Here is a 14,470-nt window from a genome sequence, read left to right on the forward strand (position 1 = left end):
GAAAATATAATCATTGATTTCACTGAATTAATAAATAGAGTTAACTTAGTAAATTAAGAACTAATCAAAGAATTAAGTGAAAGGCATGATAATTTTTATACACAAAATTACCAGATGTTTAAAAACTGAAGCAAACATTAAAGACTTAGGAAAACTAGGCTTTTACATTTCTCAGCTTTAATAAACTCAATTATCAAGTAAAACAAGCAACTTTAAAAGTTTATTTGCTCACAGAAAAACCCCTATCAAATACCTGGCAAGTCAACTGCAGAAAATCCAAGTATGTCATATAGCTCTAGTATGCTAGGAGAATGAGACCCAGATATAGCACTGCCTTCCAGCTGGGCCACATCTGCATCATGTTAGGTATTAGCTTCCCCCCCCCCCAAACATGTTACATTCTGACCTTTCTGCCTTAGAATTGCATATGATTGGGAGGGAACTCCCAGATAAATTGAGAGATAAAAAGCTGAGTGCAAAACAGACAGAACATGTAATATTTTATTAGCTAGGATAGTTTAGCTGCTATTGAAAAAGTGTCTTACTATTTCTAGCTCAGGGCTACTAGGGCACCTTCATGGTGTCAGCAATATAGGCCTTTTCTACCTTGTGGGTTTTTCATCCTCAATACCTAACTTCCATCTTAAGGGAAAAGATGCTTGTTCTAAATCCTAGCACCACATCAGCATCCTTCTCCAGCAGAGAAGAAAGCTCCTTTCCTTTTAAGGTCACAACTCAGAAACTGCCTATCTGACCACAGTTTATATCCCATGGGCTATAAACTTAGTTAAATGGCCAAACCTAGCAGCAGGCAAGCTGAGACGTGCCATCTTTATCTTGGTGTCATGTGCCAAGATATTACGTTATTACAGAAGGAATAACAAAGATATTCAGAAAGCTGCTAGCAGTTTCTGCTACAAATATGCCGCTTTTTAAGCAAAAAAAAATTTAATATTCAGTGTTCACTTTTGTGAATTAGAAAATATGAAAATTTAGGAAATAAGATACACACAATAAGTCATGTTCCAGAACATCAGCCCACAGTCCAATGTCAGTGTGTAATGAAGTTTCCATTCGTCCAAAAGTGAAAATTTAATCTGAATACTGCGTCAGTGATAAATATATCTTTATTCAGTTTAAAGTATCCAGTATTAAGAATAAGCCCTTTCCACTATTTCAAGTCAAAATATCCTTTCTTTTATGCAATAACATCGATACTAAATGGCAGTATATTTGTTCTTTTGGCAAGTGTTCCTGGAACACCCAGGCACTATAGAAGATCTTGAGTATTCACTGGTTCTAACAGTCCTTACACTTAGCAAATTTAGTCTGGAAGGGAAAATAGTGAATAACGTATGAAAAATGATGATGGTATTACTTTAAAAAAGAAATGTAGAATAGGCTATAGGAGAATATTCTGGGGGGACTTAATTTAGACCAGGGAGTCAGTGGAGGCTTCTAGGAGGAAGGGATTTGTAAGATCACTCTGAAATGCACAGCAGTTAGCTAGAAGACTAATAAGGACACGCGTTGGTAGCAGAGGATTGGCACGTGCAGACACCTAAAAAAGAAATATCTGGTCCACTGAAGATCCATGGTAAGAGACCCTACAGCCAGAAGGGAGTGACCTCAGGAAATAATGGGAGGGGAATGGCAGATAGAGGGTCTTACAGGCCATGCAAAGATTTGAGATTTGCATCCAAAGGCAATGGGAAGACAGAAAAAGGTCTTGAGCAGGAAGACAACCACCCAATTTACATTTTTAAAAGTTACTCTGGCTGCAGTGTGGAGATGGACTCAGGGCTGGGGAGCAGTAGATGGTGAAGTAATCCAGACAGGAGCTGGGACAAATGGGATGGCAAGGAGTGTACTCAGTAGAGATGTAGCCTTTTGAAGTAGATTTCGGTGAGATGTCAGCTTTGGGAGACAGAAACAGGACCAGGATTCAGAATCAGGGCTCTGGAGTCAGACTGCCTGGGTTAAACCCTGGCTGGTGAACCTTGCTTTGAGGTCTCAGTTTCCTCATCCATAAAATGGACACAACATCATAACTGCACTTCTAAGCATGGTGAGAAACAAATGCGATCCTTTATTTTAAGCGCCTAAAATGATGATTGGATGTATAAATGTTAATGTTTTATTATTAGTAGTATTCCATTCCTGTTAGTTATAGTAGCTAAAAAAAGACTGGATTCTCGTTTGAGCACTGGGGTGGATGGGGTACCATGTGTTGAGATAACAAAGGCAGGTGAAAATGCACAAGTCAGGAAAAGGAGAAGCCCCTTCAGTTTGGTTCAGTGTCCATTTTAGCTATGCTAAGAAAAGGAGTTGTTAAATGTGTCTAATGTCACTTTTTTAATTGCTTTTTTTTTTTTGGCTGCGTCATGGCATGCAGAAGTTCCCAGGCTAGGGGTCAAGCCCAAGCTATAGCAGTGACAATGTCAAATCCTTAACCACTAGGCCACCAGAGAACTCCTTTTAATTACTTTTTAGATGAAGATACTAAAATATTGTTAACATTCTCATTTGGTAATTTTTTTAAAAATCCTTTCCCAAATTTAAAAAAAAAAAAACTCAAAATTACAAAATCTGAAAACCGCTATTTTAAATGTTAACACCAATTACAAAGGTTTACATCAACAGAAGCAACATTTTAAATGTGAAGCATATAATGTCTTTCCACTTGAAATATCCCCGTTTAGTGTAGTATCAGATGATTATTTCTGCTAGCTGCACAGAAAGGGGTCATTTTCTCAAGAAATTTGCCCAGGTTATGATGTGGCTCCTAGCACATCAAAGTAGATCTTCAACCTCCAAGGATTTAAGTTGTTGTAATGACTTTTATTCTCTTAGGGCTTCCAAATTTCATATTCATAAAATTAACTGTGAGATGAGCCTTCAAAATCATGAAGCCTACCTATTATTTTACAGACAGAACTACTACATAATTACAAAAGTTACAGAAAGACCAAGATAAATTACAATTTTACTTCAAATTATTTCAGAATCAATAGAGAAGAACAATAGCAAATTTATCAAAAGTTCTGTTTATATATCAAAATCTTACGTGCCATTATTAGGAAAAGTATGGAAATACACAGAATAGATTTTCTAAATATCATTTAATTTCTAGGATCCAGACTCAATTTCTTCTTGTGACACCACTAACCCAAGTATAAATACATATTCAAATGAATAGCCAAGATCCTGGACATGTAAAAAACCAGTTCTGGAATGTTCTAATTTGCCTATTTTCAAGGCTAACTCAAGTCTGTCTTCTGTATGTCAATGTCCCTACAGCACCCCAAACAAAAGTGACCTCCTGCTCCTATAAAGAATTCACACTACTACTCATCTGGTATTTCATAGAAACCACTATGGAGAGAGAAACATACGTATTTATTCAACCACTGTTTAAACTAGGCTCTCTGCTCAGCACTGTGGGTTCAATGGTGAGCAACACCATCATAGAGTTCAAGGTCTCATGTGAAACTGTTCCTAGACTCAACCAATTGCCTGGAGGTGTCCCATCCACAATTACTCAAACATTGGAGCAAACAGTAGCAACACTGATGCTCTCACAACATTCAGATGCTCTGACCTTCTTCAACTTCTTTATATATCACAGGCCCATGAATCCAGGAAGTAACTCTTTTCAGAGTTTCATAGAATAAAGTTATTTGAACTCAGTGGGGTGATGGCAACACACCTGAGGTTTCTTCTCCAATCTATTTCCAGCATTTAAATTATCTTTATGAAAATGAATTCTTTGTCAATAACTGGGGCAGTTTTGCTTTTGCTTTATTTTAAATTGGTAGTATTAGAGGGAAAAATGGAAAAAAATAACCTTTCTTTGATTCTGAGATTTACTGCTGCACAAATTGACACTTTGAAGACTTTAAAGATCAAGATGGTTTTGCATTGAGTGTATGTTTCCTACGGTGGTAGTAAATGAAAATCTGTCTTCAAATCAAATGGCTTTTTTTTTTTTTTTTTTGGTCTTTTTAGGGCCACACCTGTGGCATTGGAAGTTCCCAGGTTGTAGCTGCTGGCCTACGCCACAGGCACACCAGATCAGAGCTGCATCTTTGACCTACACCATAGCTCATGGCAACAACCAGATCCTTAACCCACTGAGTGAGGCCAGGGATAAAATCCGAGTCCTCATAGATACTAGTTGGGTTCATTACCACCAAGCTACCATGGGACCTCCCCAAATCAATGGGCCTATAGTAGAATCTATGTTGCCTTATAAATGAAATTCAACATGAAGACTCAGAGTGAGCTAATGAAAGAATGGGCTGGCAACTAAAAGCCTGGGCTCCTCACTGTGGCTTACTGTCAACCAGCTCCTGACACTGAGCCCTGTGACATCTTATCAGTCTCTCCTTCAGGCCTCCATCCATAAAATAAAAGTTTGCCCTTGTGTTTTCTCAAACTCTGTGGTAAAGGACCAGTTTTTAAATTGTTCCCATTCAGTTGCAAACTGTTACATCAATGAAATACAATAAAAATAACTTCTGATGCCACAGCAATGTTAAACTGTTATAAATGTATCCAGGATTTCCCACTGTGGTGCAGCAGGTAAAGGATCTGGCATTGTCTCTACAGTGGCTCAGGCTGTTACTAAGGTAAAGGTTGGTAGCTGTGGCATAACTGAGGCTCGGATTCCACCTCTCACCGGGAAACTTCCATGTGCTGTGGGTATGGCAAAAAAAAAAAAAAAAATTCTAGACACTTACTCCCAATTTCTGTAGTTGTCTCAAATGCACACTGCATTTTGAGTGGCATTGACTTGGATGACTAGGATTTAGACCACTAAGTACATTAGATGATGATTCTGCAAATGGTTTACCACCTTCGTGTATTTCACTACTTTTAGCAGTACAATTAACTTGTATTTATAGTAGTTAAACAACAGAAACAAACATTCTCAGGTGAGTTAATCAAAACGAAGGTGTTATTTGTGGCAGGTTCGAGAGAGCAGTGGCATCATTAATCCATCTGTGAGTCACTGACAACTTTCAAACAAAATAATAAAGGATAAATGTCTCTTTTCCTCTCATTCATTAAAAAAAGAACAAAATATGAGAATGTATAAGTTACTTAGAAAAAAACTAAAACTTGACAACCAAAAATATTACCCTTCAGATAGAAATACCAACCAATGTTCCATAGAGGGTGAACTTTCCAAGATCAGATTGCAATATAGCAGCTCATGCTAAAATACGCTTCCTCCACACCACTTGGTCCATAAGAGAAAGATTACTTAATGATTATTGGCTATAAAACCATTGAAATTTACAGGAGCACAACTTTTGGAGTCATGCATCAAAGTGCAATGGTCCACATAAAATGCACATACTTGCTTTTTTAAGGACTCTAGCCAAGGTAAGATGTGTAGATATGTGTGTCAGCTTTTCCTCTTTGCCCTCCAACCTGACCCTTGGGGACCATGGCTAAACAATCCACTGAGATTACCCAGCTCACACTCTGAAGACCCTTCATCAAGTTGATGAGGAAGAGACTGCTTTGACTTCAAGAAATTGAACACCCCCTAGGCAGGTCAATCCTAGGGGGTCTCCTGGATATCTGCTGAAAGATAAGGACAACCGCCTTAGAGCTTAGGGTGGCAATCAGAGGATGGCCAGTCCTGAGCTCCAGGCCAATGCTAGAAGTCAGGTTCTCCAACATGAGTGTCTATCAGGATCACCTGAAGGGCTTGTTAATCTTTGGATTGCCCACCCCACTGTAGAATTTCTGACTCAGAAAGCCATGATGGGGACTGAGAGCTTGCATTTCTAACAAGTTCCCAGAGGTGCTGAGGCTGCTGATCCTGAGAACACACTTTGAGAACCACTGGTATAAACCATCTGATGACAAAACTGCAAAGACCTCAGAGGTCATTTGATCCAAATCTTTAACTTTACAGGTGAGGACCCTGGGGTTCAAAGGGGAATGTCCTGAGCATGGTCCTATATCCACTCCTCAGAGGATGGAAGGAAGGGAGGGAGGGAGGAAGTAAAAAAGCAAAGAGGAAGGGAGAAAAGGAAGGAAGGTAAAAAGAAAGGAAGAAAGAAAGAAAATACTCATTTCCAGAGCCTTAATGCACTATTGGCTTCATGATTCTACAGTGTGAGCACAGGTCCCTGCTCTCTGAGAAGGGGCACCAGCAGGGATTTCACGCCGTTGTCTGTCCTGTCTGCATGCCCTCCAGGAGCTACATGTTAGTTCTATCAGTAATCTTGGAACATCAGGCAAATGACCTGGGCCCAGACAAGGGGCTGGCAGCACAACGGCCGCTATCTCTTGCCTAGATTTTAAACTCACAAAGTTTGGCTCCAGAGAGCATGCTCTCACCACAATGCCATGCTGCCTCTCCCCACAATCAGATGGTTTTGCAAAGTGACACAAAGTTGCAGGAGACAGTCACAGTTGATTTGCAGCACTCATGTAGAGCATCCAGCATGGCCTCAGCCACTCTCAGGGTGACAGGTCTCTGGCTGTGAGCTTGGCAGTCTGGTCTGTTCCCAGTGTCCAGACTCTCTTGGATCCTGCCCTTTGGCTTAGCCTGCCCTCCAACTCCAATTCCCATCAATTCCATGAGCTTCCTGCTTCCCCTCCAATAAATTATTTCTCTGCTTAAATGGCCTGCAACCCAGAGCCCTGACCAATATGATAAGCCATTAATTTACCCACGGGGAGAGAGCCAAAACTGTAACCAAAGATGGGGCTCCGTAGAGGCTTCTGCCTGACTCCTACCTTTAGGGCCCTGGGACTTGCTCTAGTGCACTTCCAGCTCCTTTGACACTGTTTGCAGCAAGGCTGCTGACCTTGCAGGGAGCCGAGCCCCAGGCCATCTGTGTTCAGATAAAGCCATGTCTGTGCTGTGCCTCCCAGACTAAACTGATTGATCTAGGAGCACAGCCTCATCAGGCCTTAGAAGCTCATGAGAGGGACAAGAAAGGCCCAGAGAGTCCCAGAGCTTGAAAGGGAATGGCGTCAATGGCTGTGCCCTAGAGAAGGACCCTGGAAATGCCCCTGCACTTGCTTCCCCAGTTTTTAATATTCAGTTTTTTTCATTTCATTGGTAACAGTCCATCCCCCACAAGTCCCCTTTTTGTAGGAATTTCAACCTCTGGCATAACAGAGGTTGAAACATTTAGTAACATAATAGCTTTGCTCCACTGACTCACTGAAAACCTCTCTCTGCCTTCTCCATCCTGCCAGCTCTCTCTCCCTGCAGCCCCACCCTTGAGAGTTCTTACAAGGAGCTTTTGTGATTCAGGTATCATGGAAAAAGAGAAAACAAAAGGTGATACGGATTGGAAAGCATCTTTTTTTTTTTTTTGAGTGTTTTTCTTTCTTTCTTTCTTTCTTTCTTTCTTTTTTTTTTTTTTTGTCTTTTTGCTATTTCTTTGGGCCACTCCCGTGGCATATGGAGGTTCCCAGGCTAGGGGTCTAATCGGAGCTGTAGCCGCCGGCCTAGGCCAGAGCCACAGCAACGCAGGATCCAAGCCGTGTCTGCAACCTACACCACAGCTCACGGCAACGCCAGATCCTTAACCTACTGAGCAAGGCCAGGGATCGAACCCACAATCCCATGGTTCCTAGTTGGATTCGTTAACCACTGAGCCAGAAGGGGAACTCCTGGAAGCCATCTTTAAAGAGAAAAAAAAAAAAAAGTCTGTTTAGATCTTCCCATTATTTTTTTTTCTTTTGTCTTTTTGCCTTTTCTAGGGCCAATCCCATGGCATATGGACATTCCCAGACTAGGGGTCTAATCAGAGCCGTAGCCCCCGGCCTACACCAGAGCCACAGCAACTCGGGATCTGAGCCGTGTCTGCAACCTACACCACAGCTCATGGCAACGCCGGATCCATAACCCACTGAGCAAGGCCAGGGATCGAACCCGTAACCTTATGGTTTCTAGTCGGATTCGTTAACCACTGCACCATGACAGGAACTCCATAGATCTTCCCATCATTTTTTGACTGGGTTGTTCTGTTGTTGAGTTGCATAAGGGCTAAGACTTTTTTTTTTTTTTTTTACATTATTTTTCACCCAACTCCATTGTTAGATTTTTCCATCCTCTATCTGCTTACAACACTGCAGCCTCAAAACTTTCATCCTTTAACTCCGTGCTTTAGAAATGTGGTTCTTTGGGTACTTAAGATACTGGTGACTGATTTGAATCAGAGGATATCTTTGTTTCAAATGTCTTTAACATCTAAGAAGAAAAAGTGGAGTTCTTTCCTCCTCTCTTTCGGACCAAGGCCCTGAAGTGAAATGGCTGATTCCCAGACTGGGAAGAGTGGTTCCAGATAAGCCTGGAGAATGGAGTTATGACTGAAGGTAAGGAAGCGTTCCAAAAAGGATAGCGGCACGTCTCAGTGACACAACAACTACTATGTACATCAGGTACAATTTGAGCACCAAAATGACGCAAGTTAAAAACCATTGGCACAATATTTGTAAATCAACAATACTTAAATACAACAAGTTAGAAAGAAAAACATCAGGAGTTCCTGTCGTGGCTCAGTGGAAATGAATCTGACTAGTACCCATGAGGACGCAGGTTCGATCCCCAGCCTCACTCAGTAGGTTAGGGATCCAATATTTCAGTATGTTGTGAACTGTGGTGTAGTTCACAGACCTGGCTAAGATCCTGCATTGCTGTGGCTGTAGCGTAGGCTGGCACCTGCAGCTCCAATTCGACCCCTAGCCTGGGAACTTCCATATGTTGCAGGTGCAGCCTGAAATAGGAAACAACAACAACAACGAAAAATTGGTCTGTACAGCAGACACTGACAGAACACTGTAAATCAACTATACTTTAATTTTTAAAAAACTGAAAATCAGTAAATCTCACAACACAGTAAGTATACATGAGTTTATATGGATAATAAAAAAAGAGGAAGGCTCTTACAGGAGAATGGGTGGTGCCAATAGGTCAATGAGGGGAGGGCGCGAAGTGGAAAATCATTTTGTAGCCATTAAGCACTTCATGCTCTGCCTGTACCACCTCCTGACTTCTCTGAAGCGTTCATGTTCATCTTTCTCAAGACAGTTCTGTGTGAACAAGCACCTCGGGCTTAGCTCTTGGAAGCTCCCAGGTGCTCAGCTCTGAGCCTGGACCTTTAGACTGAACTAGGCCAAGGAGAAGGAATATGGGCATATTTTCCATTTTGCTCCTTTGCCTCCTCAAGGAGCCAGAAAATTCTGTCACTTTCTTCTGAGAAACCCCCACTATTTGCACCATTTCCTCTAATAGACTTCCAGCCCAGGAACATGAGAGCTAGTTCTGAAATGGCACTGTGTTATAAGCAATGCAGCACAACTTGTGGGAACACAGATTTTTCACCTCTTTAGCATAAGGAGGGCAAGAGATTTTAAAAGTCAGCTTAAGGCTCAGAAAACAGTCCAAGAAAATCAAAGCAAAACATTTCTCTTAAAAGTATGGCCAGGACAATTTAGACAAACTCCTAGTGACCTCCAAATGGTCAACTAAAAGGGAAATGACACCCTACCAGTGGCAAAAAAGGCTCAAAACAGAGCAATGCTAGCTGGCATTTACCACTGACAGTGAGAAGTTAGACCACAGTTAAGAAAAGGCAGAGTCAGGTTTGAACCCAAGCAAACAGGCCTAAGAACCTATGTTTTTAATCCCTGTACCAGCATAAGGTAAATGCCAATTTCTCAGTTAACATTCCTTCCAGACAGTTCCAACAGGAGGCCTCACCCCAAAGTAAGCTATCAGAGTTGCTGGAGACACTCAAGCAACACTTCCCAAAGCCTCATTCAAGACCAAAAATCAATACAAGATCACATTTCTTTCCATTTAATTGCTATTGTCCAGACACTTTCTTCCTACACTGAGTGAGGCTCATCACAGTCCTTATCAGAATTCTTTTGTCCTACTTTTAGCTGAGGAACAGATGAGGAACTTCTCTCGACTAAATTCACTCATCTCCTTCCACTGAGGGTACCACACTGACATCTTATGAAAACTAGCCCCAAATGGACAGCAGCTCTGATCCTTTCCTGTGGACGCTGACCCATGCTTTTATTAAGCACAAACAGGATAATGGCCCACGGAATACACTTTGGAAACATCCCTCAAGTCATTTCTTTGCAATAGTGTGCTTCCTTGTGAAAGAGTTGGTGGCTTTCCAGATCATCTCATGCTCCCCACATAATCCTCAACTCCCATTTGCAAAATGGAGTTTTCACCTGAGGTATCCGGGCAGTGGTTCATCTAATGCACTCATTATACAGGCTCAGGTGATTTTTATTTTTCACTTAAATTTAATGACTTCAAACAAAACGGCATTCCACAATTCCTCTCTCTTCAGTGTCATCACCTCCTTCTCCATCTTAAAAACTACAATATGTCATTCGAAAAGATACATGCACCCCAACGTTCACTGCAGTATTATTTGCAATAGCCCAAACATGGAATTAACCTACATGTCCATCGACAGAGGAATGGATAAAGACAATGTGGTACATATGAACAACAGAGTATTATTCAGCCATGCAAAGAATGAAATAGTGCAATTTGCAGCAACATGGCTGGACCTAGAGATGATAATACTGAGTGAAGTCATAGAATGACAAATATCATATCGCTTATATGTGGAATATAACAAAAATGATAAAAAAGAACTTATTAAAAAACAAAAACTCAGAGATTTCAAAACCAATCTTATGGTTACCATAGGTGAAATCATTGCAGGGAGGCAAGAATTGGGAGGGTAGAAATAACATATAGACACTATTGTATAAACTAGACAATTAACAAGAACCTACTGTATAGCACAAGAAAATCTATTCAACTGTTTGTAATAACCTATATGGGAAAAAAGAATGGATATATTTTTATGTATGACTGATTCTCTTTGCTATACACCTGAAACTAATACAACACTCTAAGTCAGTAATACTCCCTAAAGTTAAAGAAAGAAAGAACTTTAAGTGTGCCCTACTCCCATACAGAGTGAGGAAGAAACCAGAGGTTTCAAAGTCCATCCATGGGGTTTTGGACAGTTCCATGTGGTATGGAAACTTTCTAACAGTTTCTGAGTGACTAGCACTGAGATGGTGTACTAGTCACAGCTGAGCACAATGAAAAGGGGAGTCCCAGAGGTCTCAGTAGTGCCACAAGGGACAGGAAGAGGGTGGCAGCAAGGGCCTGGAAGGCACAAAGAAGGATTCTTGATCACCAGGATTAAGTATGACTTCCAAGGCAAACTAGCTACTTACAAACATCCCTAGTCTAGTTTGAGTATAAATAAATGCAAGCATCTTACTCCAAAGAGGCTCATTACCAGTACGGTATGGCTCAGCTTACTGCTTAGTTTTCCATTTGTCAAGCTCCTGACATATTCCAGACACTGAACTTCACACACTGACACAAATCAAAGTATGTCACCATGAAAGAGGCATCAGCCTGTCCTCGCAAAGAAAAAGTATGCAGCTAAAGCCAAGCCTGCTTTGGGGTCTGGGGCAAGAGGACAAACGAGGGTCTGCATCGTTAGTTTAAGGGGACTCATAGAATCCTACTTTCTTGACAAATGTAGCTCTGTAACAACCTCAAAGGTCAGGTACAATGAGAATTCTCAGACCCCTCAGAGTTCAGGGCCAAGTGTGAAACAGCAGCTCCAGCCAATGGACAGAACCTCCTCCCCTCCCCACCGAGACACCATCTCTTCCCAGGGAGCCCTCTTGGGCATACCAGTAGACCCCTCAGCCCACATTTCCAGGCTCATCCACAACCCCAGCACAGCTGCCCTGCTGGGCAATCCACAGAGGTTGGGGTCTGCCCCCCTACTTCAACAGAGCAGGCTTGGGGCCTTTGGGCAGGAGATCTGGAGCACTGTGGGCAGTGTGCACTCTGGGTGGGCATTCCAGTCTCCCTGCAGACTCATAGCCCAGTGGGGAGGGGCACAGCCTGGGGAAGGCCTCTCCCTGTCCCCCTAAACCTAGGGAATGATTATAGAGGGTTTCCCTTGCCTGGGTCTGAATGTAATACTATTTTTCCATCCAGCCATATTCTTTCCTTGAAGCCTTATGGGAGGGTGGCTTCTTATATTAAAGATGAATAAACTGGTCTAAGAGAGGATTCCTGTCTGGAAGCAATGAAGAAAAAAAAAAAAAGGTGAAATATTTGCAACTCTCTAGAAAGATTTAACAGCTAAATATCCTGGTCTGAAAGAAGATAAAGGTACACTTTCCTCAAACAGCCAATGGACTGAACAGGGTTCTGCAAGTCAGCAGAGGCAGGATCCTGCCCGACAGGATACACTGACTAACCTTAAGTTTCTCTTGATGTTTTTGAAAGTGGGTGTGCTACCCAGACCTGGGCAGAGGCTAAAAAATTAGCCCAACAAGAATTAGCCAGGGCCTCTGGGCCAATAGAGTCCCAACCCTAGGAACGAATGCACTCTGAGTCTGAGCTGAGCAAGGGAGGTTTGGGACTTTGACTAACAGAAAGGCCTCACTAAAGGGATGCCCCCAACCCCCACCCCCCGGAGGCCAGGGCAGAGGTGGTCACAGGCTGGAGAGTGGCTAGGGCTTGGGCTTCAAACCCACGACTGCCCGGTATCTGCTTTGCCTTTTCTCAGTCAGGGCAAGTTCGTCAATTTTCCGTCCTCCGTTTTTAATTCTCTAAATTGCGGGTATTATCTACCTCCAGCACCTCGCGACGATGCTTGTAAGAACTTAGCGCAGTTCTGCACTTGGTAAGCGCTTGATCGGCGGTACTTATTTAGACCTGAAAGTCCAAGAACCAGAGCTGGCGCTGAATACTAGACGTGGATCAAGCAGCTCCCCTCACCGACCCCCAACATCCGAAATAAAGTTCTGTAGAGGCTGTTCGAGCTGGGGGCGGAGAGGTGCGGTGGATGAGGCTTTAGAAAAAAGCAAACCAGAACAGGTAGGGGAAAGCAGACAGAGTCAAATGCTAAGTCTAGTCCTGTTCGGGGGCAAGGATGGGGGAGCCTTCGAAAGTCGCCCAGCTGGAAGTGGAAAGCACGGGCGCCTATGGATACAACTTGCTCCCATCCGTGAGTCCCGGGAGAGGAGGCGGAAGCCGCGCTGCACCCGGCTCGGCTCCCGATACTCCAGGCCGGGACCTGGGCGAGGGAAACAGCCGGGAGGGAAACGCCCAGGGCTCAGGGGTCGGGGAGACTCAGCCACTCACCCAACAACAGCAGCTTTAGCTCGCGGCGCGCGTCCTTCTTGTCCCGGCGAAGCTGCCGCTCGATCTCGGCGCTGATGCGCTGGGACTCCTTCTCCTCCGCGGACAGGCAGCAGCAGCCGGCCATGGCGCGCGCTGCGCCCGACGGGCGACGCGGTCTTGAGCGCCCCTTTGCTCCGCTGGCCGCTTGCCCCGCGGATCCCGGACGGCACCCGGGTTCGGAGAGTAAAAAAACGGGGGCCGAGTCGAATATCAGAGTAAAAGACCAGTACCCCTGGGCTCAATCCCTCGTAAAGGGTCGGCTGCGGGGCGGGGAACGAATCCGGAAACGCTGAGAACGCTCAAGTGCCCACACTCGCTCAGGGGAGGAGGAGGGCAAAGCGAGGGACAGCGTTATCGGCCCCCGGATGACTAGCGCGCCCCTTGGCAGTGGAGCTCGATGCGTAGTCTGGGAGCTCAGAGCGTTCGTGAGAAGTTGGGGCGTCGGTGCTGCGGTGAGAGAGAGATCTCCCGGGCCTCGGGGTGTCCCAGGCAGCCGGCAGGCACGGCGTGGGTTGGAGGCAAAGGTCCTGGCTGTCCCTTTCCTGCAAAGTTCTGAAAACCTCAGCAGAGACCGCAGCGTAAGACCAAGTGGAAAGGTTCCTGCTGGCGCTTGTAGCTCTAATTGGCAGAAGGAGGCGGAGCGTCTCGAACCCGCAGCCCTGGCGTCGGCCCGAGCTGGCCCTCGGGGCACGCCAAGCCGATGGCGCCTGTGGGACTAAAGGTGTGAGCAGGGAGCTGGGGCGCGGAGTCGGGAAGCCTCGATCTTGGGCATCAGCCCCCACACCTGCCTCCCTGGCGGTGGCGTCCCAGCGGGGGGAACCGCGCCGGCTGAGGCGGCAGAAATCAGCGCTCCTTGGCCTCCAGGCCCGGCTCCTTGTCCGGGTTCGGCTTCCGACAGGTGAATGAGGTTTGCCAACTCCCAGCCTCAACTCCTCGCAGCTGCAAGAGGAGTAAGACGAGAGTCCACAGCGAGACACAGCGCCTCAGGGACGAAGTTTAGCTCTCCCGGCAGACTTGAAATTGAGGCTGTCACACCAGCCTCAGCACCACGCACATCGCGGTTTCCTAGACGGCCTCCTACCGCTTCCCGGAGGCCGCAGCCCGGCTCGGCCTCGGCCAAAGCCCTTGGTCAGCTCGGCAGCCTGCCTGCGAGGTGCGGCTGGACCTGAGCCCGCTGGCGCTGCGCTCAGAAAAGCAGCTGCCCCTGGGTTCAGTTAAATAAGAGAA

General features: G+C 44.6%; 1 protein-coding gene across 2 annotated transcripts in view; it reads right to left on the reverse strand.

Moving 5' to 3' along the window:
- Window positions 1-13,867, reverse strand: part of GNA14 (G protein subunit alpha 14) — a 203,432-nt gene extending 189,565 nt beyond the window's left edge. Inside the window, exon 1 of one of the 2 annotated variants that reach the window (XM_084968096.1) lies at window positions 13,205-13,867. In XM_084968096.1, the coding sequence (XP_084824222.1) occupies window positions 13,205-13,328 (124 nt within the window). In that variant the 5' untranslated portion in view covers window positions 13,329-13,867. The remainder of the gene's footprint in view (window positions 1-13,204) is intronic. The other variant, NM_001097518.1, reaches the window with a different exon arrangement.
- Between the last annotated feature and the right edge of the window lie 603 nt (window positions 13,868-14,470).

Source organism: Sus scrofa, chromosome 1, assembly GCF_054392235.1.
Source record: "Sus scrofa isolate SSC_HxYL_T2T_F1_AM1 chromosome 1, Sscrofa_HxYL_maternal_Yorkshire_Landrace_v2.0, whole genome shotgun sequence".
Classification (NCBI taxonomy): Eukaryota; Metazoa; Chordata; class Mammalia; order Artiodactyla; family Suidae; genus Sus; species Sus scrofa.